This window comes from Perca flavescens, chromosome 21 (assembly GCF_004354835.1).
Source record: "Perca flavescens isolate YP-PL-M2 chromosome 21, PFLA_1.0, whole genome shotgun sequence".
NCBI lineage: Eukaryota > Metazoa > Chordata > Actinopteri > Perciformes > Percidae > Perca > Perca flavescens.
Genome location: NC_041351.1, coordinates 6,374,140 through 6,396,846, shown reverse-complemented (window position 1 = coordinate 6,396,846; position 22,707 = coordinate 6,374,140). Strand labels below are relative to the sequence as shown.

Genomic DNA, 22,707 nt, shown 5'->3' with positions numbered 1-22,707 from the left:
CTTTTCACTCTTTCCTTTCTTTTCCACATTACCAGGGGGTGGCGTGTGATTGACAGATGGGAACGAATCATAATTTTTTTTTTCGTAACCTAAGGCCATCTTCTGTGATTGGCTTGCCAGCTGACATCTCCAAACCTCTTTCCCCCGCCTCTTACCCCCCCTTTAATATTGGGCCTGTGGATGAGGCATCCTGAGGGAGAAAAAAGTAGAGAGAGAAAAAGATATCTACCTTAGGGAAGAACCTCAGAGAGAGGGAGGGAAGGAGAGGACGGGTAGGAGCGTGTGTGCATGTGTGTAAGAGACACTTATTCTCTTAACTACTAGGAGACAGACACACTTTCCTGGCCCGACTCAAAGAAGGGGGAAAACAGGAGGAAGATTTTTTTTTTTTCTTCAATATCATTTTAATCTTCCCATCATTCAACAATCAAGCTGCCCTAAAGCTTCTCCTCCTGGAAACTCTTCTTCACTGCCTGCTGGAAGTTCTATGTATTGATCCATTTACTCTCTCACACACTACAAGGCTTACCTCATGGATTTGTATCTGATTGGATATTTGATGTGTGTGTGGTTGTCCAGCTCACGGGTGCTTGGAGGCTATCCCATCTGGTGGTGAGTACAAATCCACAGTTTCAGCATCAGACCCTATAGCTGCATAAAGAGAGAGAGTCTTTTTGGTCAAATGATCATTTCTGAGAGGGCAGAATGTGCACTTTCAGTTGACTGCGTGGAAAAATGTTCTCCGGCCCAGTCCAAAGAATCTTAACCTCAAATACTAGTGTAACGGAAAAGGCTCGCCGTTCTTTTCCCCTCTACACTCAGGTCCATTTATCACATTGGAGTATGTTGTGATGCAGAGAGGATGAATTTTTCGTTTGGGATCCACTGAATGATGAAAAATTTAGACTTCTTTTTTGAATTTAAAAAAGGAAAGAACACATTAGTGAGAGGTTGCCTTGTTGATATTGTCAACAGCACTGCGAGGACTTACGAGGCATTTCCACACAATAGTGTAAGTCAGTAAGATCATTCATTATTCCATAAATTGTGGATATCGCTTAAGGTCGATGACAACACTGATGGTGGTCGTGAAAACTCAACAAAGCCTTAAAAAAAAAGAAAAAAGGCTCCTGTTTCTAAACCATGATCAATTTCTTTCTTGAAATACAGCCGTGTAATTTCAGGAGTGCCTCAGGGAGTTCAACAATCACGACTTAAACAATCAGTGTCATTTTGTATTGTTTGCTATTGTGCGTCACTGTTCTACATTCAGGCCGCCGGCCGCCAAATATAGGAGTGAATTGAATCTAAATTGTTTTGGGGCTTTTTTGTTGATAGATGTATGACATGACTGACAAACTTGTACACAATTTCTAAAAATATTACAAATGTGCCGTCTGCCATGCGGTATCAGCTGTAATTAAATTAATCCTTTTTTTGAAAAAAACAGTTAAGCATATCATTTTGCTTTTCAATTGTACCACAATTCACCCCCTCCACTACGGATTTGTCAAGAGACAATATGTTTAGGTGCCGCAGGGCTTTATTCTTTGTTAAATTATCCCAGATCGCTTTTGGCACCAGCAACTGAAATTTAGAGGTTTATCTCGTTACAAATTCAGCTACATGCAGCTGACCTCATAGCTCCTGGTCTTCTTTTGTAACATAAAGCTTCTATTTTGGAGATATTTGCGTAGGCGTATGACAAAGCTCTTTTGGCTCACAACACAATACTTGTCAGAGCTACTGCACTTTTAGTAGCCCAACTAGCATGTGGTCCCACCATAGTGCGTCCAAACCGCGAGCATCTTCTGGTTTCATTTACAGAGCAGGCAGCTGCCAAGCACACAGGCCACAGGGCTGAAGTGTTAATGGCAAAGAGGACTTTACACCCACTCCTGGCTTCAGCAAGAACCATCAGACAACAGTGACAAAGAGCCTGGGATTATCTCTCTGTGAAATACCTGCAGCTGTTCTGTTCAAGGAGCTTACATGACACTGGTATAATGTTTGAAGCTCAACAAAGCGCACCACCTTTGATTTGGGTATACAAATTTGGAAGTGTAGGCTGTGGAAGGAGTTACCGGGAGGGTGGAAAGATGAAAAGCAAAGCCGTAGCTCCAGGTGACTGGGCAGGTGCTGAGGAATGGGTGTCACACAGCGCTGTCAGTGGCATCACTCCCCGCGGTGTCGGACATGTCCGAAAGGAGACAAAATGAGGTGGTGTGTCAAACAGGATGGTGCCGAGTTTCAGCAAGGGCCCAGGCAGGCTCCTCTCAGCTTCTGTCTCTGGGGCGATGACTTGGCCATAAATTCTCCAGCCAAAGTGGGACGGATTGGAGGGAAGAGCCGTTTTTGACTGCTTTATGCCTGGCAGTCTTGCTTTTACAAGATGGGGTGTTGAAAACCAAACAGAGCATAAATAACTCTGGTGATATGCACATATGCATGAGCGAAGATGAGGTGTAGTAGAAAGACATAGCAAACTAATGAGGTGGGTTTGGAAAAGGCGAGACGGAGCAGTAAATTGCCTTTTTGAAATGCAAGAATGTCGGGGAAACAGCAGTGTTGTACAACATGAGCGAAATCAAACAGTTAAAAGCTATGCTTTGACTCTACATAATCCACAGGTCCAGCAGTGTCTCCGTCCAGTTATCTGACAACGCCAGCCTTCCTGTGGTTTAAAAATGAAAAGAATATCTGTTCTTAGATTTATTGCTGTGTTTCGGTTTCACCTTTTAACCTACGTTTAATAATCAAAGAATATCAATATCTAAGATATTGAAGCCGAGGACTATGACATAATATTCTGTTCTGATCAAACGCCAAGGTAGTTAAAAAGAGTCACGGCTGGTATTGTATTAAGCCTGTGTGGCTCAACTCACCAACTATCTTTAGAACAGCTTAAGACACTGTGTGTTTTTGCTCCTTGCATAAACAGCGGCGGTTGTAAGTGAATGATGACAGTCACTTTTCAGCAAGGAATTACCTCAGCTCCCCAATACCAGCCATCGAGCATTAGCAGTGATTATCGGTTTATCTCTGTCATATCACACCGCACAGCCACAAGATGTTTTAATCCAAAAACTGTTATTCTCCTAATCCACTGTTATCATCACAGCCCTTTTTAATCTGCAAGAGAAAGCAAAGATATTGTACACTTGATGTACATTTCTTTATTTTTTTGCAATTTCAAGTACAGCCATTTCATGTTTCCCTTCAAATTTCATTGCTCAAGACTCCTTAAATTTACATTGTGGTGGCTATGAAATCAAACAAGAGAACAACAGGGAGGGATAGAGGAAACTGAGTGCTATTTTCTGCATGGCAAATGTTTTTTGGTCAGCATAAACTTTGCCGGTGCTAAAATCATCATCAGCTTTAATAAGCAATCAATGCAGTCCTGATCGACCAATCTTTCTTTGGATCAGTGCACCTGACAGGGCTTTGTATAACTTCCACTCACAGGTGAAACATTATTGGCAGTCTGGCAATCTGACGGGAAAACATAAGCAATGAAAAGCAGTCATAACTGCCTAATATTCAGTCGCTGCTACAAATGCAGAAATAGGTTATAAGTAACTCTTTATGATCAGAACAAAAAACAAGAAATATCATTTGGTAACAGTGCAGAATAACAATTTAAAAAAGGCATTATCCATAAACACTATTCTGTAATTGGGCATTTTTAAGGCTTTCAGTGATTCAATTTTAACATCTTTTAATTCAAATTTGGAGCATGTTTATGTGAGCTTAAATAAGGCTTCCTCTCTAAAATTGTGTTTGCTGTTTGAAGGACTACTTGTGGAAGTTTTGGGAACTATTGAGGCCCCAATAATGTCAGTGGCATACCTCTCGAAAGATCTCACACAAAGCTATCTACCACACTGCCCAGTCTATACACAGACCTTTCCAGTTCAACCTGAGCGGCTTAAATGGGGCTCTCGAGTCCATCGCTGGGTCTCAGGAATGTCATTATCTGACTGCAACACCGCCCCCCAACCCCCCACACCTCCAATCTTCAAATCCAATCTTCAACCCCAAAACCCCTACCATTGGCAAAGGGATCACTTAAATGATTCTTACTGCGGGAAAATCCTCCGTCTGCCGTCTTGTGTGAAAAGATCAAGGATGTTCGGGTATTATTCTCAGCAGTGCGGTGGAAAGTAGAGAAAAGAGCAGGGAAGTCCAGAAGAATGTCATTCATAAGAAACTTTAGGGTTCCATTATTAATGGCTGATGGCCGCCATAGGGCCAGGGTCAAAGGCAATTTTGGGATAAAGCCAAGTGAGAAATGTCTCCACAGAAAGTGACATCCACAGGACACAGGGAATATGGAAGGAGTAAATTCCTACAAAAACATGTATGACTATGTAATACGTTCCAAACTTACTATAGCCCTAAGCAGGTGTATTGCCACTGCAAAACACTTTTTGACTTTGATTAAACATCATGTGACTTCATTTTTTTGAGTATCTTAAATAATGTTGCCTATCACAATGACCAAGAATGACACCAGTCTTTAACTGTACTTGTAGTGTCAGTGAGAGTTACCTTAACGTGCTGAACCAACACAACACTCCACAAAACCAACTTACAAGGCAGTCGTCACTGAACAAGCATGGGGGATGACATTATACGGTCAGACTCAAGGTAGGCGAGAGGTTCAAAGGAGAGTGGCATTTCAAAGCAGTGAAGGGGAGTTCTAATCTTCCTACACAATCAAAGGACATGCAATGTGCTCTTGTAGGAAATGACAAAGTCCCCCCAGTGCACAGCTATTAGCTGCACTAAAACACAGGCCAGGGCAGTTCCTCAAAGGAAAAAACGGCAACGGCCAGAGGCAAAGCGATCATTAGGGGACACGTGTGGAAGCACACGCACACACACAATATTTAAAGTCTTCATTACCTGGCTGATCCCACCTGTATGGCTTGTTACATAGGTTAACTATTAGCAGAAAGCAATTTCTCTGACACACAGGGTCAGCGACAGAGACGTGTTGCTCACACCTGTATATTCAGTCAAAGCCCTCAGGTTACTGACCAGGTCAGCCAAACAACTGGTGGAGGCAGTGGGGAAAGGAGGAGAGGATTAGCATTCAATGTCACTAAATTACAAAGAATTCAGTTTACATATTGTTAGGGCTGGATACCGAACTTCGATACTTTTAGGCACCGATCGAATTGCCGCTATAGCATCAAGTACTGAAAAATGTCTTGTCATTCAACACGAAATTTCAATACTTAAGGACTAAGTCAGCGTCAGGGAGCCAATAAGCATGTTGCTTAGGTGTAAAGGAGCTGAGATGTATAAAAAAAAAAAAAGAAACATTTTGTACTGCAATGTGTAATGTTGTCATTTCTTATTGTTTAAATGGATTTTATAAAATTGGTATAAAAAAAAAGTATAGTTCCGGAACCGGTATTGAATTCCCGGTATCTGTACTGAACATATTTTAACAATACCCAGCCCTACATGTTGTCAAACAAATGCTATTAATAATTTACAATAAGATGTCATGTCTTTGCAATCACAAAACTTCATCTCCAAACATGAATAATAATGATTTATGGTGAAATAATTTGCACACATTTACCCTCATCAGGATAGGGCTGGGTATGTTTTTTCATTACTAGTGGCGATATGTTTACTGAGTTTCAGGACTAATACCATAGTGATTCCTTTTTCCGATACTTTAAATTCAGAAATTGTTACAAACAAGACCTTTTTGTTCATTAAAAAAAAAAAGAGAGACTTCAATCTTAAAAGGTTCAGTATTGTCTAAACAAAAGCAGTCTTTACAAGAACGTTCCCTAAAGATAATGGTCTAAAATTTGTCCAAATCAGTAATAATCAGATTAAAAAATATGTGAACAATATTGCCAATCTGCCCAGATGTTCGATGCCAACTTTTGGAAAGTTCGGTACATTTTAGCATGCTCCAAAAATGTATTGATGTACAACACCCAGCCCTATTGAGGGACACAAAGGTAAGAGAGAGAAGCAAAAACATGCATGACAGTTGGAGTGAAATATCTGCAGATTGGCAAGCTCTGTTAACCGGGTTCAACCCCAACAATGTAGCATTACACCACAGCTTTTACAGAGCTTTTTCCAAATTACCTAAGCATGCGAGGGTGAACAGCAATTAGGTTTTTAACTACTTTTAAACACACAATCATGCGGTGTTTGAAATTGCCACAAAGAAATTCCAGGCATACAATGGAAGATTCCAGACAATCCCCTACGAGTTATGATTTGCATAGGATGCATTACTGCTGACAATTCAAGCAGCAGTGCCAACAAGCTGCCCCTAATGAGCAGGGACAGGGAACAATGCACTGTTTGAGTTGTGGTTCATTCACACAGTCCCTCAAGACTCTCATTCAAACAAGCTCTGTCCTTTCAAGACAACAGATCAGACTCTGTTGTGTTCACCTCCAGACAGACCAGGACACCAAGCTTCCAGTCTGACGTGCATTTGTCAGTGTATATACTCTCCAGTGCACTTGTGTGCAGAGCGACTTCTGCTTCTGCTCTCATTCACTTTCTGACTGGCAGGTTCACAAGTTTACACCCTGTTCAGTTTCCCTCTTCACGTCTCCATACTTGTGACTGCAGGGGCTCCTTGTCCCAACTCCGCACTCTGTGCAACAGTCTGCAGAGAGGAAAAAGGAGGGGAGGCAAAGGAGGTAGAATCAACGAACAGGTTGGAACATTTTTCAGGGGTCCTGTCATTTTTTTATCTGATCAGCCAGGAGCTGTTGGACTACAAATCAAAAGTGTGCCAAAGAAAAAGAGAAGACAACAAAACACAGACAGGAGCTTTGCATTCCAGCCTCCACCAGGAAAAGTCCCATCCTCGGGCAAAGCCGGCAACTTTCCTTGGCCCACTTACTCTCTTTCGAGTGTCTTTATCTCTCCACGGACTCTGTTTTGGGATTTATAAATGAAATTCTAATGGCAATGTTTTCAATGCACCTCTCTGACTGCTCTGCCAGGGCCTCATTTAGCAACATGATGTCCTCCAGGCAAATCTGACAGGTTGAGCTGCAGCGTCAACATATAGGAGGTAAATTAGAGTTTAATGCAAACAATATTCTGTTACTGCAGAGGCCTTTTCGGGAGCCTGACGCCCACCGAGGATGTGACAGAACACACTTGCGACTCAGCGCTTCAGGCACAAACCCAGCATAAGCTAACATTAATTTCTCTTTAATGAAATAAGTTAACTAGTTCAGACATGGTTAAGAACGACTGGCACCCATCGTCAATGATGGCAAATAACATTGGAATGCAATAGCATTAAATCAAAGATAAAGCCAAAATCAAATCTGTGTGTGAAGGCTGAATCTTGTCAAATTACTTATTGCCCCCATTTAGCTGTAGCTTTAAACTTTACAAGAAACAGAAAAGTCATTATAGTATCTAAAAACTAAACGTTTTGTATGAGCTCTTTGTTCATATAATAAAATAAATTATAAAAAAAAAAGGAGATAAAAGACTTAATAAGAGATTCATTAAAATATCCGTTCCCCAACTGGGGTTTGTGTACACCCAGGCAGGGGTTCGCAAAGTGACGTAGGTGGTACGCAAAAAAGAAAATCCATATATGAGAGTGCAGGGGGGCGGGGTATGTAACTGGAGGTTGAAAGTGTCTGAAGCCGGGGAACGGGACTATAAAACGTTTGGGAAACAGTGCATTTAAGGATCAGAGCTGAATGAAGCCTGCTATTCTACTAACTAAGAAACTGCTCTGAAACGAATCCAACCCTAAACCAAAAACAAAAGGTGCAGTTGAATACATTATCAACTCTAAGTCTCCTCCTGACCTGAAAGCAAAAGCCCAGAGAATGTCCCAGCTTGTGATGAAACTGAATGGAAAATTCTATCATCTTGTGTCAGCAGCATTCAGGATGTCCTGCAACAAGGGTGCAAGCCCAGTACACAATTAACACTTTTACAATGTTTGCCCAGAATGAGCAATGCGAATAAAGCATCCCACCTCATGCCATAATCTTAGTGATAACCTTGTTGGAAGTTGGAACTTACAAGTAGCAACACAACCATGTATTTCACTTTGCCTTCATACATGCATGCAGGTTTCCATGAGTCTTTAAACAGTGCCTAAGGAATAATGCATGGAGGGATGGATTGTGACAGGCTCTCTAATCCCTCGCTTTCCCTCTCTGCTTCACCCTCATACTTTGGATGCCACTTTAACACTCCAATTTGTTCTGAACTACAAGCCACCTAAAAACTTCAGTCAATAAGCTGAACATAAAACATATATAATAAATAATACATATTTTGTGCCTTTCTGACCAGTGCTCATGATCAAGGTTCATAATGTCAGCTGAAACCAGCAATGTTAGTGAAAACAAAGTGCAGTGTACTTAAATCCAGTTTTGAGATATTTTTTATATTTTACTTGAGTATTTCAAAATTGATGTTACTTTAGACTTATACTCTACTACATTTTAGAAGGAAATATTGTACTTCTTACTCCACTACATTTATATAACAGCTACTTCATTCAGATTTTACACACAAAGCATGTCATAAGCTTGTAAAATATACTTTTTAATCAAATAAACCATCCCACGGTATGTTGCTTTATAATTAGCTCCACCTCAATCAGCTGCAACATTAAAAAGGCTGCATGCATACAGGACAGGCCAAAAGTTTGGACACACTTTCTCATTCAATGCGTTTCCTTTTTATTTTCATGACTTTTTACATTGTAGATTCTAACTGAAGGCATCAAAACTATGAATGAACACATATGGAATTATGTACTTAACAAAAAAGTGTGAAATAACTGAAAACATGTCTTATATTTTAGATTCTTCAAAGTAGCCACCCTTTGCTTTTTTTAATAATAAGGAAATAATTCCACTAATTAACCCTGACAAGGCACACCTGTGAAGGTAAAACCATTTCAGGTGACTACCTCATGAAGCTCATTGAGAGAACACCAAGGGTTTGCAGAGTTATCAAAAAAGCAAAGGGTGGCTACTTTGAGGAATCTAAAATATAAGACATGTTTTCAGTTATTTCACACTTTTTTGTTAAGTACATAATTCCATATGTGTTCATTCATAGTTTTGATGCCTTCAGTGAGAATCTACAATGTAAATAGTCATGAAAATAAAGAAACCCATTGAATGAGGTGTGTCCAAATTTTTGGCCTGTACTGTATATCATAACCATCACCCATAGCATAACATAATATAGCAAAGACAGGGCTCATTCTGCCTCTATGAGTACTTTTACTACAAGTAGCCTACAATAAATAATATATATTTTGCTAAAAAAAAGGTACTTTTTCTTCAATTAAATCTTAAATGCAGGACTTGTAATGGAATATTTCTACTTTATGGTACAGCTAGTTATTGTTAATGTTAGTTTGTAATAGAGCTGAAACTCAGAAACAATAGTATTTAGCGTAACTTACGTTAACTTACATTTATTGTTTACTGGAAGCGCAAGCGCATTGACAGTAACGTCAGGACAAAAAAAAAAATACAACCATAGAAACTAAATGAAGCTCATAAAACACACAATTGTATGTGCTTTAAAGGATCTTAACTACATGAGAAAAGTGGAATGAGTAAAGGTAGGCTATAGTAGAGATTATTTACCCACCTGTTAGCGTAAATCATCTTTTACATTGAAGGGATCCCTTAACGTTGGCTCACTGACTTTAACGTTAGCTAGCTAGCTAGCTACAAAAGCACAGCTAGCTAGCGCTCTGTTTGTGTTTCCCTGAAGGCTAACATTAACGTTCAAGTCAAATGTTGATTCAAATATTTTGGCAGGTCGTCGACACTTACCACTGTTTTAAATATTTCAAGACTCCTTTAAAATTATTTAAACGTTATCCAATTAAAAGAAAAAAAATCCTCAGTGAGCTGCGGGAAGACCATTGACATATGGGCAGACCATTAAGTGAACTGTCCACATTCTGACCAAAGATGGCAGCCGGAAGTGACATCTGAACACGTATTTTATATGAAAATATACAATCGTTGTAAATAACATAAATTAATGAGAGTACAGTAAACGCTTAGCAGTGCAATCTTCAATGCAAGTGTCAAATAAACGATAAGTAAAAACAACATGAGGCACAAACTACATCTAAACTGTTTTGTTTTTTTTGTGACCATTACAGTTACAATGCTACTTAGAGGTTGGTTGCAGGACCATCTTTACTTGTGTGTGCTCGTGTGGAGGTCTCAAGCCTTTGCCAAGGTTAGGGCCAAGACCCAAACAGTGTAGCCTAAAGGGCCTACATTGGGTTTGCCCAGAATACATTCACTTATTTTACTTTCCTCACTCAAAGATGAGCAGCAACTCCAACAAGATATATTGAAGTCATATTTTATCATACATACACATGACCGTAGAATCGGAGTATGAGCTGGCACCTGATCATAATGACTTTGATTAATGAGGCAAACAAGCCAGAGATCAGCACCCCTGTTCTTAGATACTTGTATACGGGCCCTGGTCATGAACTTCAAACTGTTTCTGTAGGCCATCAGGCTAAAGGCAGTGAGGTCAGATGTCATGTTCTGCTCAACAGGTTCAGAGGGTCACCTGGTGCTTTTTGTGCCTCTGGACATAGGACGCTGCCACACAAAGAAAGCTCATCTGTGCACAGACGTGTGCTACACACTGACCCCTGTAATGCAGACCTCCCACAATAGCAGCTGCAACATATTTCCTTAGAGATTCCTTGCTCAGAGACAAAATAAAAACAGAGAGATGCCACTTCACTTCTCTAACCTGGCAGCAGAGATTGTAGTTGTGATTTTATTGCATTGGGAGTGGTTGACTCTCAAGTTTTTGTTGACAGTTATGGTCTTGATTGCGTGAATTTCCACTCTTCAGCAAGGTGTGTGGTGGAATCCCTTTGTTTCCTCTGCTTCATTTCTGTGGTTTCCAGCGGCTCGTCATACTTTCACATCAGCCCAGTTTAGATACTGAGAAAACCCCCCAACCAAGCCGTAAACACCCCAGGCCAGTAGAGGCCCCATACGGACCTGCCTGGGCATGCACCTGCCAAGCCCTGCTGTTCACTGCTGCTCTGCTGCTTGTCTCACCCCCTGCAGCAGATTCCCCCGGCATTCTGCCTCTGTGGATGTCTCTGAATCTCCTGCTCCCTCACTCGGTTGAGACACGTTGCTCGTGGCTTCCGAGAAGTGAGGCAAAGCAGGCAGGATCAGCATGGCTCTCATGTGGTCTGCATGCATGCGTCTGTGTGTGTCTGTTTGCACGATACGCCTCATAACCCCTTGGGGTTAAGACTCTCATTAGCACCTAGCCAAAAAGATATCCCTTTCAACTCATCTGTCCACATGAATCCAGTGAGGCACATCCTTTGCAAACAAAGACAAATAGGCTGGCAGATCCACAACCTGTAGTCTAAACATGCTATGTCCACCACAAAGACCCACGCGGTTAGCTAATTGATTCCATCAGAAATCCCAAATTCACTGGCTAAGCCTGCATGTCAGAGTCGTGGGCAAGCAGTTTAGCTGTCCTTAATAGAACCTGAAACGTAGCAGAGGTTGGCACAGCAGTCTAAATACAGAGACATCTCACTTGGGCAGAGATTTTCCTTTGAGTTAACTGACTGATGTTGTTGGGGAGCATGTGACACCAAGGTTCAAATTCAAGCTCTGTACAGGGCATCACCCACTCTGGTCCATCCCATGACTGAGAGATTAATGGGCAGTAACCAAGCTAGCAGACAGTGTAATTAAGGCCTTTAGTCACTCAGTCACCAGACGGGGTGAAGTCAGCAACACTTGAACTCAATGATGTTGGTGGGATTGGGACTGGCAGATGACGTAATGTGGCTGCATTCGCTTCAGTAAACTTAAGACAAGAACATGAATGAGATTGATGAGCACTATCAAATTACTGCTTGGGAACATCAAATTGGGCAAAACAGCATTTTAAGTTTGAATTATTAAGTTGGATATGAAAGAGAAGAGACTCATTCTTTCTCGTGCATAGCGGTGTTTGAGAGTTTTCAATAGTTTATGTAACTGGCTATCCTTTAGGAACTGTGATCCGACAGGGTTTCATACTGAAACTGTTTGTTGTGTATCAGTGTCAGTCAGGAAGCTCATGCCAACAACACAAGTGGTTTATAGCTGATTATGTGATCATCATACAGTATATTCCATTACACCAGCAGCTGTAAAAGCAAAACAACTCTGCCTCATTTCTCAGTGTGTAAGCTGCACTGGCAAACGTTGATACCTGGGAGGCTGCTGGAACAATGCTCACATGAGATCAAAAAGTTTGTGCGTTTGGGAGGGGGTGGAGGGTGTTGGGGCGTGGGTGAAGGGCTTTGTTGGTAGCCATATGTAGAAAGCAAAAGCGCACATGAGCTGTGAACCTATTTAAGGGTTTTTTTCCCCCCCTGTGACTTCAATGGCTTGACTTTTGTGTTGGGGTGGGGCACTACACTGCACTCATCTGTCAGAGTCAGTGGCTACTACGATTGGGTTGCACCCTGCGGGGGTCCTGAGGTCATCCTGAGTGGCGCTCTGATCTGATCAGCGTCAATTGTTTCCCATGATCCTCTCATGTCCTCCAGCGCCACGCTGTCCGCCCAGTCTCAGCCAAGGGCTGGAGAGTCTACTCGACACTGGTAAAGCTCTTCTCTTAGAGCTGTTGGCAGCACATCTTCACATCCCTAACCCTGTAAACACCCAAATCACACACATCTATTGTAAAGCATTCATCTCTAAAGAACGCAGACCTGTACAGAAGCATGCATGTTTCTTTAGATGATACACTGTATGCCCAGAAATAAATAAACAGGTAATTTGAGTCTGACATCCTACTGTGAATACACGACCTTCTGGAAGAAGCCGCACAGTTTTGTTTGAGCTTGTAATCACAAAAAGCATGTTAAAACATGGGCATGGCAAACATGCTTCTCTCTCTCTCTCTCTCTCTCTCTCTCTTTTTTATTTCAAGAGAAATAGAAAGCAATTAAAATTAATTATCTGAATGAAACCATAATGGTTTCTGGCATCACAAGCTGATCTCGGCTGTCTCTTTGTGGTGATAAATCCCTGCTTAGGCACATCTGCGCGAGCCTTCTGGAGAGGCACAAATCTTCAGATATTCTGTTTTCGTCCATCACCAGCAAGCTCAGCTGTATACACTGTCATTCTTATCAAATCAGCTACAGAGGAAAACCACAATTGATGATGGAACTGCAGAGGCAGGTGTTTTCATATATTTGAAATTGTATGAGGGGGCTTTTCCCAACCTAAACAGACAGGTTCTGGTGTGTGTTATCTGTTAGATCAGCAGATCTGTGTATGCTAACAAGTGGGAACACTTGGAAAAGTCAGTACTAATAGCTTGTATCCCTGCCCTGAAGTGGGCCTATTACTCCCCCCCCTCTCCTGGTAGAAAAAAAAGAAACAAAATAAACAGGAGCTCTTAGTATAAACTATATTAAACTGATAAGTCAATAAACACTCCAGTATGAATCACTGCACCGTCACAGAGCTACGCTTACAGTTAAACCTGAGATTAATGAATCCAGAAGTAGTCTCCTCTGGAAGAGCAAGTTGCCTTTCACAGCGGCCTCCCTGGCAGGTCATCATTGCTATTGTGGGGTAGAGTTCATGGAGGGCACAGACTTGCACTGTGAGGCAAACAGTCTCACTTCCCACATCCTATGTAATTGTAAAAGCACTAGGGCTGAGGACCGTTTGCTGATACCAGTGTGCAATACTCTTTAAATGCCTTACTTTAAGAGATACGTATTCTACGACAAAACCTTTTTGTTAAATGTTGTCTAAATGAAAGCAGCAGTGCATGACTTACTATTATATACAATAATGACTAAATAAAGTTGGCAAAAATGGGCAAAATCTTGATATTAATCAGGAACTGTCTGGCCAAAGAATCCCTCTGGATAAATAAAGTTTATCTTATTTTATCTTATAAGATTATTACTAATCTGACAAGACATTCCAATATCAGCTTTCAATACTTTTTTTGTGCTTCAAATACTTTTAGCCGGTACTAAACAATTCAATATAAACCCTAAAAAGCAAAGAAAATGAAATGTTATTTAAAAAATGTGTATTTGCAGTGATGACTTCTTAGTTGTTTGGTTTCTGTGATAAACCTCTTTTGAACATGTTGCAGTTATTTTTATATATTATACAGATGCAGAGATGTGGTTATGTCCAGCAGATCTCACCTAATGATGCTCTCTCGCTCTCTCTCTCTCTGTCTGTGTGCGTCACAGGTCCCTGGCCCTTGGGCAGCAGTACTCGTCCCTGGGCTCCCAACCCATCCTGTGTGGCTCTATCCCCGGCCTCGTGCCCAAGCAGCTGCGTTTCTGTCGCAACTACATAGAGATCATGCCCAGCGTCGCAGAAGGAGTCAAGCTGGGGATACAGGAGTGCCAGCACCAGTTTAGGGGCCGGCGATGGAACTGCACCACCATCAAGGACAACCTGGCCATCTTCGGCCCTGTGCTAGATAAAGGTTAATAAAAATCTCTATTTTTGTATTTTGTTAACGATGTACATATGTATCCGAGGCTTACGGTACAAAAGAAGTTAGAATCTAAATGATCTGTGCTAAACAACTCGCTACTGTAAAAAACTATGGCTGAGGCTATTGCAAGCTGTTATGAAACCTACACCCTAAAGGCTTAGCACTGCCTGTTCTCTGGGCTTTTGCTGACAAACGCCTAACTAGGGCAATTACAATAATATACACCTTTCCTGGCTGCAGTGAGAAATGAGCGCAGGTACAAGCACTGACACATTATTCAACTTCCGTCTTTACCCTCAGTACCGCATTTGTCTTCAGACTCAGTGACTTCTTTTCGGTTTTCCCAACCGTGTTTATACTCTCATACATAAAAGTTGGTCAGCGCGGTAAATCTATCAACACAACCTGACAAGTACAGCTGATGTACTGGAGGCATCCATCAGGCGCTTCACACGCAGAATACTAATTGTAAGATATCTCCACACTAACTGTGTCCTTTACACAATCCCACTAAACCTGACAGTGAGGGACAATAGGCACAGGTGTCCCTCTTAAAGCATTACAGTCCCTAATTATGAAAGGTAGAGTTGTGTGTTGTGAGTGAGGCTGCTGATTGGAAATGAATTACCCTGTGTGTCAGAGGGGAAGGAATCTGAGCAGCAATGGGCAGTGTGAGCAGTCCAAGCTCCTCAGTCAAATAAAAAGGGAGAGGGGAGGCCAAATGAGATTACAGGCAATAGAAAAGGGCCGGGGGGCTCCGCTCAACCCCTACTGTGCATGAAGACCAGTGCGCGCCTCACACAGTCCAGCTCCCACGGACGCCCCATTCACACGCCCTTTTGACTCTGTCATGAAAACAGGCTGAAAGGGGATCTCTCCCAACCTAGCCCGGGTGTGCGCTTTGGGATAGGGAAGCAAAGGAAGGAAGGAAGGAAGGAGGGAAGGAAGAAGAGCATCTCACTTTGCGGGTGATGAATGGAAGAGTTTGAGTTGGGGAAGGGAAGGGAGAGCTACCAACCACCAGCCCCAGCCACCTTAAGCTGCGTGTTGGCCACGGTGGTGCTGTGGGTGGATGCCTGGAGGAAGTGGGGGGTTGAGATCCTGTGGGTGGTGTATGGGATTTCAGCTGAGGGTGTTGGCGGAGGGGTGGCTAGAGAGAGAGAGAGGAGGGGGGTGGGGGGGGGGGGTTAGGGAGTTCAGGGAATGCCAGCTCCGGGCAGAGCGGGGCTGTGGGGGCGCGAGTCGCTGGGCCCTTTGTGTGGATAATACAGTGTGACACAAGGGAAACAAAGGCGGATTGATGGGCCCAGCAGGTAGCAGAAGCAGCGCTAGCCATGGCTAACAGCCAGAGCTCCAGGGGCCCAGGGCTCACAGGCCCCTGTTGTGGAGGGCCCAGCTAGGCTTGCCAGGGTGAGCACGGGATGCCCAACCTGAGGGACTGAGTGTCATCCAATCATGCAAGCACTCACTGGGGATTTAGACCAAAACTGTGTCCTTTAACTAGGAATGAACAGTGGAAATGCAGTATAGATAGACACACACAAGTCTAGTTAGTATTTCATTGTTTAGATGCAATAATAATATATCTAAAATAACATACTGTGACCATATGGGTTCAGTTTGTATTGTTATTTTTCAAATATTACTGAATATAGTTGGGATTTACAGTATTTCAGCATCTGCATTACATTTTCACAACAAAAGACCACATCAGATGATCCAGCTGATCTTTCACCCTGTAAATTATTGGCATTCATACACTCAGAAATTTCAGAAATGTAGATACATCAAAAACAATTCATAAAACATCACACATATTGAGCCTTGTGGAATCATATTTGCCCTACAGGCTAATATAAAAAAGGTATTTTTGTTTTCTAACTTTGCTTGCGGATACTTTCAGGGTGGATAACACAAGACTAGCCTGCAGACATGCATCAGTAAACTCAGTCTGTGGCCTGTAAAGTATTCTGATCGGTTCTTGAAAAACGCATTGGCAGTGGAATTGCTGAGGAATTTCTGGCTTTAGTAGCCACTGTGGTCTGCGAAATACGGGTTTAATTCTCTGGTCGTGTTCGTACAAATTTCAAAAACTCAGATCACGCAACTGTGCGTGTCAAAAACTCAGGCCGCTCAATGCTCTTGAAAAGTCGAGCCACTGCTCCCCTTGCCTCTGTGTGTGTGTGTGTGTGTGTGTGTGTGTGTGTGTGTGTGTGTGTGTGTGTGTGTGTGTGTGTATGTTTGTATGTCTGTTACACAGCTAGTGAAGTGTAATGGGTGAGCCTCGGTAAGTGTGCTGTGATTGTGAAACAATGGTGTCTGGTTACGTAATAAGCTGTTGCCTTCAAAGGAGGGGGTAACTCCATCCTTCAGTGTAAAAAAAAAAAAAAAAAAAGAAACAGGCCGACGCACTGCTTGTTTTCACCAGAAGGCCTTGGGCTCTGAACAGGGACGGGTAGGAGGTGGGGGGGGGGGGGGGGGGGGGGGGGGGGGGGGGGGGGGGGGGGTGACAACATTCCTGAAACACTATCCAGATGCAAAGCAGCACACCTCAGGGATGACAGGAGGTCACTGATATCCCACTGAGCGTTAGGCCCTCCTGACACAACCACAATGGGCCGACGTCACTGCAGGGACTCTGCTATTAGGCTCCTTCATGTGTCCTGCAGTCTGGGCCTCCTCATCGCTGACGATGATCCTACGGTCAATACTGTGAACCAGGTTGACATGTTGTAAAATAAGTAGGGTTGGGGGAAAAAAATCGATACAGATGTCACGATATTTTTCGTGGCAATACTGTATTGATACACAGACGCCAAGTATCGATCTTTTATGATATATGTGTTGGTCAGTTTGTCTGCTTGACAGTCCCATTTTGCAGCAATAAAATTGAAGTGAGATGAACAAACAGAGAAATTTATCTTTTTAGATAAAACAGATAAAACAGACAAAATTGTCCTCTCGGGACATCATTTGAAGTTGGAAAAAAGGTAATACATTGCAATATATCGCAGAATATTGCAATATGTTTAAAATCGCAATAATATTGTATCGTGACATAAGTATCGGGATGATATCGTATCGTGAGGCCTCTGGTGATTCACACCCCTAAAAATAAGAGAGGGTTGGGTTCTTTTCCGAAGGCTTTTTTCGGTTGTCACAGTGGCAAACACCTGGGCATAAATGTGCCTTCTTAAAGATGAAATGTTAGTGTTAAAAGGTTATTGCCTGGAGGTTTCCCTTTCAGTACTTCTGTCTGGATGTCGGCAGCAGTAAAGGTTGCCTTGTCCGTGTTTAACACGAGCTTGACACACTCTCCGTATCTCTCTTTTTCCACTCTTTCTGTCTTTCTGTCCGACTTCATCCGTCTCTCTCAGCCACCAGAGAGTCGGCGTTTGTCCACGCCATAGCTTCAGCGGGCGTGGCGTTTGCGGTGACGCGCTCCTGCGCTGAGGGCACGTCCACCATGTGCGGTTGCGATTCCCACCACAAGGGACCCCCCGGCGAGGGCTGGAAGTGGGGCGGCTGCAGCGAGGACGCAGAGTTCGGGGTGCTGGTGTCCAGGGAGTTCGCCGACGCCAGAGAGAATCGTCCAGACGCTCGCTCGGCGATGAACAGACACAACAACGAGGCGGGACGCACGGTAAACACATTTACACACACATAAATGTGAGGAAAATGTTCAGGTTTCTTGTTAGGTTTCTGGATGCCGTATTAATATACAATACATGTCAAAAGAATGTAGACATCTGAACATTTCACTCATATGTGATTGTTATAAATTCATGCGCTGTCTCCTGCTGACAGCCTTCACTCTTCTGGGAAGGCTTTCCACAAGATTTTGTGCAGCATTACGATTTGCTTTCACTTGAACTGAAGGGGGCTAAGCACAAACCATGAAAAACAGAGGTGGACAGGGGCGGTCCACATACTTTTGGCCAAAAAAGTGTACAGATTGATCACCACAAAACTAAACTGATCAGACAGCAGTGGTTGAAAAGTATCTGTAGGACGGACTCGGCAAGACAAAAAGAATGTTCCGTTGTTGAGCACATTTTGTACAGTGGAATGAAAACACTGTAATACATCACATTCATTAGACAACCTTAGCACACACATTGTGCGATAACTTGTAGCAAAAAAGGGGGAAACTGAGACAGAGGTGCGGTAAACAATGGACAACGACCTGACTGTCGTGCAAGAGGAGCGGATTCATCCAGGAAACGCCGTGTGACGTGCCGGGTTTTGGTATTTGACTTGTCCGCACATTTCTGAGTTTCCACCTGCAAATGAGCACTTGACTTTGAATGACTGGTTAATTACTCATCCGAGCAACACCCCCAACACTGCCCCCACCACACCTCACCTTTCATGCCTTGCATCCCAATAAAAAATTCCCTGACAGTCAAATAACACGAGTGAGTTGAGGGGGAAAAGAAGGAAATCAGCTCAGACTTAAAACATCACTGGCTGCTGTCACCGCTTGGGGGGGAAAAAATAAAGGCTCCCCGGCTGCTCGCTGAGGGGCAAATGGAGGGACCACACGGCAACGAGACATCCCTTTGATCTGAGCACACAGGAGCAGCCAGGGCGACCACAGGAGCTAAGTGAACAGCAGTACTGTCAGGAGACTCCTCTGCTCTCCACCTGGCCCTCTCACGCTCCATTATTTTTGCCCCAGGGGGCCTCTGGGACTTGATGTTGGCATGACAAGCTCACAGAGTGATGTCACTTGTCGCCCCCCCCCACCTCTGCCCCCACTTTCCCCTTCCTCAGCCAGAGGTGCCACAGCCACCTGCCTTCCGCCGCAGCTGGGGGAATTTCTGCAGCTAAATATAGCTGTTGAGTTAAAGCACAACAAAATCAGAACACAAAGGTAAAATAAGCCCCGCGGCAGCACACTCACGATGTGAGCCAGTGACTTCAGAGAGAATTAACAGCAGCTCAGAGCCTCTGTACTTCACAGCTGCATGACACTTAGAGAAATTGCAGCCAGTGGCATATTGTTTTTCTTGGCTCGCTCTGGGAGTCTTCAGTGGTTTTGTTTGTCTGAATTTCCTGTTCATTTCTGACCATAAAATTCCAGCAAATCTTGCTCAGGGACGATGACTGTCCCCCCAACCACTGATTGAGTTATCACATTAGGACCAGCACATTCAAGTTAATTACACTTTAAAGGAATACTCCACCCAAAGTCTACCTTTTGGAGTATCACATTCTCACCGCCTGTAGGCTCTGAAAAGTTTGTAGCTTGCGTAATCCCAGAGGACGGCGGGTGTTTTCAGCTTGAACTCACAGCAGTTAAATTGGATTCTAGTAGTCAGCTGACAGACACCAGCAAAATGTCAAAAGGTCTAATAGTTTGGGGCACACGGAACATATGGATCCACTACATATGGAGAAGTGGTCCACTGTATGGGTTTCAGAAGGTTCAATATCTATTCTATATATTTGTGTCATGACATGCATGCATGTGTACGTACGTGCATGTGTGCGTGCGTTTGGACTAAAAAAAGGTGGTACATGATCTTTGCACAAATTAGTGCAGAATTTGACACCTAAATGAAGTATTTGAATCTCATAATTAAATACAAAATGAGGGCGCGGGGTTCGAATCCGATCTGCTGCCCTTTGCTGCGTGTTGTCCCCCATCTCTCTCCCCCTTTCATGTCTATCCACTGTCACTGTATATTAAAGGGAAAAGCCCCCCAAAAAATAATCATAAAAAAAAGTTACAACCCCCCCCCCTTCCACTAGACTGGCTAAGGGCATGGCAGATATAAAAAATGGGTTATGAAAGCTTAAACATGTTGAATACTTGCCAGGTAGCTTTTTTTCCAACCACGAATTAAAGCAAGTCAAGTTTAGAACCGACATTGGCTTTAAAGATTCTGGTAACATTTGAAGGTATCTACATAAGAGTGACATGACACTGTCATGAACACATGACACTGTCGTGGCACATGAACCCTAACTCTAACCCTAACCTGTCATGACAAAAACCGAATGACACTTAATGACAGACACGTTATGTCATTAAACGTTTATGACTTGTTTATAATGTTTATGACACGTTCATGACAGTGTCATGTCACTCTTATGTAGATCCCTTCAAGTAAAATGTGTAACCCAGATTCCTACAAAGTGAACATGAAAGTGTCTTCTGTGTTCCTCAGACCATCCTGGACCACATGCACCTGCGCTGTAAATGCCACGGCCTGTCGGGGAGCTGCGAGGTGAAGACGTGCTGGTGGGCGCAGCCAGACTTCCGCATGCTGGGCGACTACCTGAAGGACAAGTACGACAGCGCCTCCGAGATGGTGGTGGAGAAGCACCGCGAGTCCCGCGGCTGGGTGGAGACGCTGCGAGTCAAGTACAACTTCTTCAAGCACCCCACCGAGCGCGACCTGGTCTACTACGAGGGCTCGCCCAACTTCTGCGAGCCCAACCCGGAGACGGGCTCCTTTGGGACGCGCGACCGGGCCTGCAACGTGTCGTCGCACGGCATCGAGGGCTGCGACCTGCTGTGCTGCGGCCGCGGCCACAACACCCGGACTGAGAAGCGCAAAGAGAAGTGCCACTGCATCTTCCACTGGTGCTGCTACGTCAGCTGTCAGGAGTGTGTGCGTGTCTACGACGTCCACACGTGCAAGTGAGAGAGAGAGAGAGAGAGAGAGAGAGAGAGAGAGAGAGAGAGAGAGAGAGAGAGAGAGGCCTCTGGCTGCTGGACTACTAAGTGCTGCCCACCCACCACTTCAACTCCCCACCTCCTGCACGACTTCCCTGCTTCCCCCAGACACACACACTCCGCATCCCACGCAAAAAACTAATTCAACAGCACACACACACACACACACACACACACACACTTAGGCCCTAATGGGTAATAATGGCACATCAGCTATGGACACTAAAAACCCTGCCCTAGAATGCATCTTCCAAACCACTACACCCATTTCCGTAATATCTGACCAGAAAGCATCCTGTTGACCTGACCCATCTCTACTCTGAGGTGTAGTGCGCTCTCATGGGAAGAAGCTACAGCTGGGCCACTTTCCCCTGCAACATTTGGCCCCCTCCCCTCCCTTACCCTTCGTCTTTATTTATTTCCCCCCTCCATGCCAACACAATGTTTATGGCATCTACAGTAACACTTTTTACCTGTGAGATTAATGCAGTAAAAAAACAAAAAAAAAAAAAAAAAACTTTCAGACTCTTTGCTTTTGGATTAAAAAAAAAAAAAAAAAAAATCTTTCTAACTAACACCTCACTTGTCCGGCCAGTCTGGCTGGTTTACCTTTATTTGTTTTATTTTTAAACTAAACCAACCTCTACACCGTCACTTAAGTGACACCGAACACGTCGGCAGCCCCAGGAAAAACCATCACTTTGTAACTACTGAACTGAACAGGTGTTGGAAGTGCCAACAGTCCTGCCCTTTTGTAAACTACTGAGCTGATGAACTCCTCAGTGTCGCTGCTCTCCCTGCTGACTGACTCTACTTGCACCAGTCAACCGGGAAGCCTGGAAGATACAGTATATGCTACAGTCTGATTTTATAGCCCTGCATTTTTTATTTTTTTGGGAAATATTACCATAGGGCTGGGACTGGAGGTATGCAGCATGTGTGTGAACAAGCATGCTCATTCCACTAACCAGGTGGTAACGATTTGAGCATTGTTTATGCGAGCAAAATTCTTCTTCAATGCAAGCTAGCAGTTCTTATGAATGACGACTTTGTTTCCCGCGCTGGGGCACGATCAACCTGTAAATTGCTCACGATTTCCACATGATGCAACACAGTCGTACATTATTCGATCTAAAGGAGCGACGCGGTGAAAAAGGACCAGCGTTCACATTATTTGGCCGAGTAGGAGATGATTTGTGGCAGTTTCATTTATACACGTATGCATCAAATGTGAGTCAAGCTTCAGCATGCTTAATATTAATTCTGGTCTTATGAGCAAAGTGATTATTGGGAGATCTTATTATCTAACACTTCATGCATTCATCAAGTCCATCTGAGAGACTTTTTGTCTGACGCAAATCTTTCCTTTATCTCTGTAAAGTAAAAAAAAAAAAAAAAAAAGAAGAAAAAAAAACGGGGAAGACATGTCCAGACCAGAGGTTCTGATTGGCTTTCACGCCCTCCCT

At 43.4% G+C, this 22,707-nt stretch overlaps 1 protein-coding gene across 1 annotated transcript; it reads left to right on the top strand.

Moving 5' to 3' along the window:
• The first annotated feature begins 532 nt into the window (after positions 1–532).
• Positions 533–21,209, top strand: wnt3 (wingless-type MMTV integration site family, member 3). The gene is made up of 4 exons (XM_028568237.1): positions 533–612; positions 14,300–14,541; positions 17,931–18,196; positions 20,730–21,209. The coding sequence occupies exons 1-4, from the start codon at positions 533–535 to the stop codon at positions 21,207–21,209; spliced, it is 1,068 nt and encodes a 355-aa protein (XP_028424038.1).
• The last annotated feature ends 1,498 nt before the right edge of the window (positions 21,210–22,707 follow it).

Coding starts and splice junctions, on each gene's coding strand:
- wnt3 (XM_028568237.1), top strand. CDS start 533: ATGGATTTGTATCTGATTGGATATTTGATGTGTGTGTGGTTGTCCAGC. Junction 613..14,299: donor GGAGGCTATCCCATCTGGTG/GTGAGTACAAAT, acceptor TGTGCGTCACAG/GTCCCTGGCCCTTGGGCAGC. Junction 14,542..17,930: donor CGGCCCTGTGCTAGATAAAG/GTTAATAAAAAT, acceptor CGTCTCTCTCAG/CCACCAGAGAGTCGGCGTTT.